At 35.8% G+C, this 3954-nt stretch overlaps 1 protein-coding gene across 1 annotated transcript; it reads right to left on the bottom strand.

The window, feature by feature from the left end:
• Positions 1-701: 701 nt before the first annotated feature.
• On the bottom strand, positions 702-3581 carry LOC107754045 (pregnancy-specific beta-1-glycoprotein 5-like; the record flags this gene model as incomplete). Its single annotated transcript, XM_016570361.1, has 3 exons — positions 702-1008; positions 2907-3158; positions 3245-3581. Coding segments are annotated over 3 exons (612 nt in total), but the record flags the coding sequence as incomplete, so codon positions are not given.
• Between the last annotated feature and the right edge of the window lie 373 nt (positions 3582-3954).

Here is a 3954-nt window from a genome sequence, read left to right as displayed (position 1 = left end):
GGAATAGTTCACCCAAAAATGAACATTTGCTGAAAATTTACTCATGCCATCCAGGATATGGATGAGTTTGTTTCTTCATTGGAACAGATTTGGCCAAATGTAGCATTACATCACTTGCTCATCAATGGATCCTCTGCAGTGAATGGGTGCCGTCAGAATGAGAGTCCAAACAGCTGATAAAAACATCACAATAATCCACACAACTCCAGTCCATCAATTAATGTCTTGTGAAGTTGTGTGCTTGTACAAATCTATCATTAGGATGTTTTAATCTTCAAAGCCTTGCTTTGGGGGAAAATAGGAGTCCTTTATGTGAGTCTGGACTCTTGTTCTGACGGCACCCATTCACACTGCTGAGGATCCACTGGTGAGCAAGTGATGTAATGCTACGTTTCTCCAGATCTGTTCCAATTAAGGTAACAAACTCAACTACATCTTGGATGGCCTGAGGGTGAGTACATTTTCTATTCCTTTAATTATATGTTCCAAATTACGTAATAATTTAGTAGTTTCCTCAAATTGTCAATGTTTTTTTTTCTCAAATTTTGAGAAAATAAAAATTTGAATAGCAGCTCCTTTACTCCTGATTTGATAAATAACACAAATGACACAAATACTAATTCCACACAACAACAACTACAACAACAAACAACAACCCTACCCAAACAGAACATGCTTTATCTTTTGTACTGTTTTTATAATTTTTTATTATTGGGTGAGTAAATATCTACAAAAACATTAAAATGTCAGAGCCATCACAGTGTGCCATGGAACATACAAATGCTCTGTTAAAATTAATAAAGCTTACTAGGATAGATTTTACACTTATGTAGGTTAGACTCTCATATTTAACAAATCATAACCCCTGAAAAGAGAGTCCCCTAAAAACATCTAAAATGTAACAAAGAGCCAAGCTAGATTTTGATCTCCCACGTCCAGAAAGTCCTGAGCGTACCATCTAGAACTATATATCTTCGGTTCGTTCTCAAGGTCTCTGGACTGAAACAGCTGTAAAACACACATTAATGGTGAACTGCAGATTAGCATTATTAAAAAGCTCATGAAACATTTGATTGTCTGCTGTTTTGACATTGCCTAAATGTTTAGCAGGACACAGAAACAGACATTTGAAAACTCATTAATGTAGATCTGAAAACAAGGTGTAGGAGGTATTGTACACAAATAGGAGGATCTTACCAGCAATATCTGTAATATACAGCAATAACTGTAACAATAAAAAGTGATCATGACTAGGTATCTTGCGACAGAGGGAGGATCTGAGAGAGCAGTTACAGGAAATCCTGTTCTTGTTATGCTTCCTGTTGCAGAGCAGCACTAACCTCTGTTGCAGCCATCATGCATGTAAGCAACGTTTTTTTTTTTTACTGTTGGGAGGCCATTAAAGACAAGAGCAGTCCACCCAAAAAACTGGCATTTACACTCTTCACTCAAAACTCATGTGAATTTTTACTGCAAATCTCTAAGCATGCATGTTAGTCCATCTCTACCATGGGTTTTTGAAGCATTGTGTGAAGAACAGACTATTTGTTGTGGTATATATTTAAAGAAGAAGAGAGGTGAAGATATAACCACAACTTTTAATGATAAAGAAGCAAAACAAGAACAAGCAAAACAGAAATCATGAATAACAACTGACCAAGAACATAGGAAACACAAGGGCTATATATACACAGACATACACTTGGGGAGACAGGGGAAACCAATCAACAACAAATCTACAGAGAGGCTACAAAACCAGCACAGGAAACAAGAAACCAAGAAACAAACTAAAAAATAAAATAAAATACAAACACAACATAAGGAATGTAAATCACAGTGTGAGGTGAAAATAAGCGCTATTAAAAAAGTGTACTTTGTGATACTGTTGAATTAAAAGTTTTAAAGTACATTTTAAAGTATTGTGTTTTTATAAATGTTGTTGTGCTTTAAAAAGTAAACTTATTTGAATGTTTCTTCAATATTACACTTAAAGTTAATACATTTTAAATGTACTAAATTGCAACTTACAAAATGACAAATGTGTAATTACAAATATATTTATATACATGACATTCAAGATTCAATAGATGTGGCATTAAAGTATATTTTAGTTTACCATGAAATGCTTGTTAGTACATTCTGCAGTACACTTTAACCATATTTCAAGGATAATTGAAGTAATTATGAAACTAAACATACACTTATGTCCTATGTAAGTGTGCCAAAAAACACTCTAAAGTTCAGCTAATTGCATTTAATATAAATTTAAACTATAATACATTTTCATTTAATTGCAATGCAAAGTGTTTGAAAAACATGATTATTATTTCAATAATTATTATTCTTTTAAAAACTGCAAAAGTGTCCTTTTTACAAGGGTTGTATGCTGTTTGCATCTGTTTGTATCTGTTGAAATAAAATGTGTGGAATGTCTTATCTTCTTTTGGGAGTTTCTGTACGCTGAGCGGATCAACTCAGTGAATGGTACTACAAAGCTACACTGTAAAAAAAAAATACATAGGGGCTTCAGAAGCTTGGGGCAGTGCATGAATAAAGATTGTGGTTTGTAGCTGTTTGCAGTAAAACTACTGCATAGGTTTTTGCTTTGCAAAATATTTTAGGCTTCTTTAGATTTTTTTAGATTTTAGATTTTAACTATTAGTAAAACTAAAGTTTTGACAACTGAAAACATCTTGTGTTGCTAAATTATTTGGTGGCATGACAAGAATTTGTAAGAGACATTTTGCATTTAATGAATGAACAATTTAAAACTGGCTAGACAAACTATTAGCGGGGACAAATATTAAGAGAGAACTCAAGTAACTAAGTGCATCATGTTGCCTTGATTTAAAAACAAAGAAAAATGCATTAACATTTACATTTCTAGCGTGTTTTATTGCTCTCACCTTTGGATTTGTGCTTGATGACAAACTGTTTGCTCTTTTTCCCCAGGATATTGGACGCAGTACATGTATATACACCTGGGCCAAAGGATGCAGCTCTCAAAACAGCCTGATTATCAGCCTGCTCCTGAAGGTTTGAGGAGGTCCAGATATACACAGGAGGTGGGTTACCCTCCGCAGTACAATCCAGCATCATTTCACTATCCTCACCGATGTTCAGTATCTCTTCCTCTGGACTGCGGAAGTCAGGCGGGTCTGATTTAAAAAACAAACAAACAAACAAACATTTAACATTAATAGCTATAAAATGTTTGCACTAATTGTTGCCTTTATTCACCTACATTGAACAGCAATGCTGAGAACGTCAGACTGAACTGTTGCAGGAGGTTGAGGTCCTTCTGCTCCCAGCTGCAGCTCTGCTTCACACCTGTACTGAGCACCGTTATCAGCTCTGTTTGGGACAATCAGCAAGGTGGAGGACACCTGGACTGGTGTTGCAGGTGATAACTCTGAGAATGAGTGATTGTAAACCTCAGTTTTTCCTCTGTACCAACGTAAAACAAGGTACTGGACGGGTGCGACGTTCTGCACCTCACACTGTAGATGGTACTCTCTTCCTTCCGCCACTGGACTGCTGTGATTCACTAAACTTATGAACACACTGTCTGGTTTCTCTGCATGAAGACAATTGCAAATTTAAACAAAGGCATTTAATGGAGATATTCAAAAATAAAACATATTAGTTTAGTCCAGTTTAGACCAGCTTAAAGGGGTCATATGATGCGATTTCAAATTTTCCTTTCTCTTTGGAGCGTTACAAGCTCTTGGTGCATAAAGAAGATCTGTAAAGTTGCAAAGACTAAAGTCTCAAATCCAAAGAGATATTCTTTAGAAAAGTTAAGAGTCAACCATGCCCTCCTAAAACGGCTCGTTCTAACACGCCCCACATACCTACATCACTATGTGGGAAGATTTGCATAACACCGCCCAAATGTTCACACAAAGAAAGAAGGAGTAACTTTTATTCTCGCTGTAATATTGTTGCCGCCGC

Source organism: Sinocyclocheilus rhinocerous, unplaced genomic scaffold (genome assembly GCF_001515625.1).
Source record: "Sinocyclocheilus rhinocerous isolate Xijiao unplaced genomic scaffold, SAMN03320098_v1.1 scaffold292, whole genome shotgun sequence".
NCBI lineage: Eukaryota > Metazoa > Chordata > Actinopteri > Cypriniformes > Cyprinidae > Sinocyclocheilus > Sinocyclocheilus rhinocerous.
The sequence above is the reverse complement of the archived record's forward strand: the minus strand, read 5'-3'. Positions and strand labels throughout refer to the sequence as shown.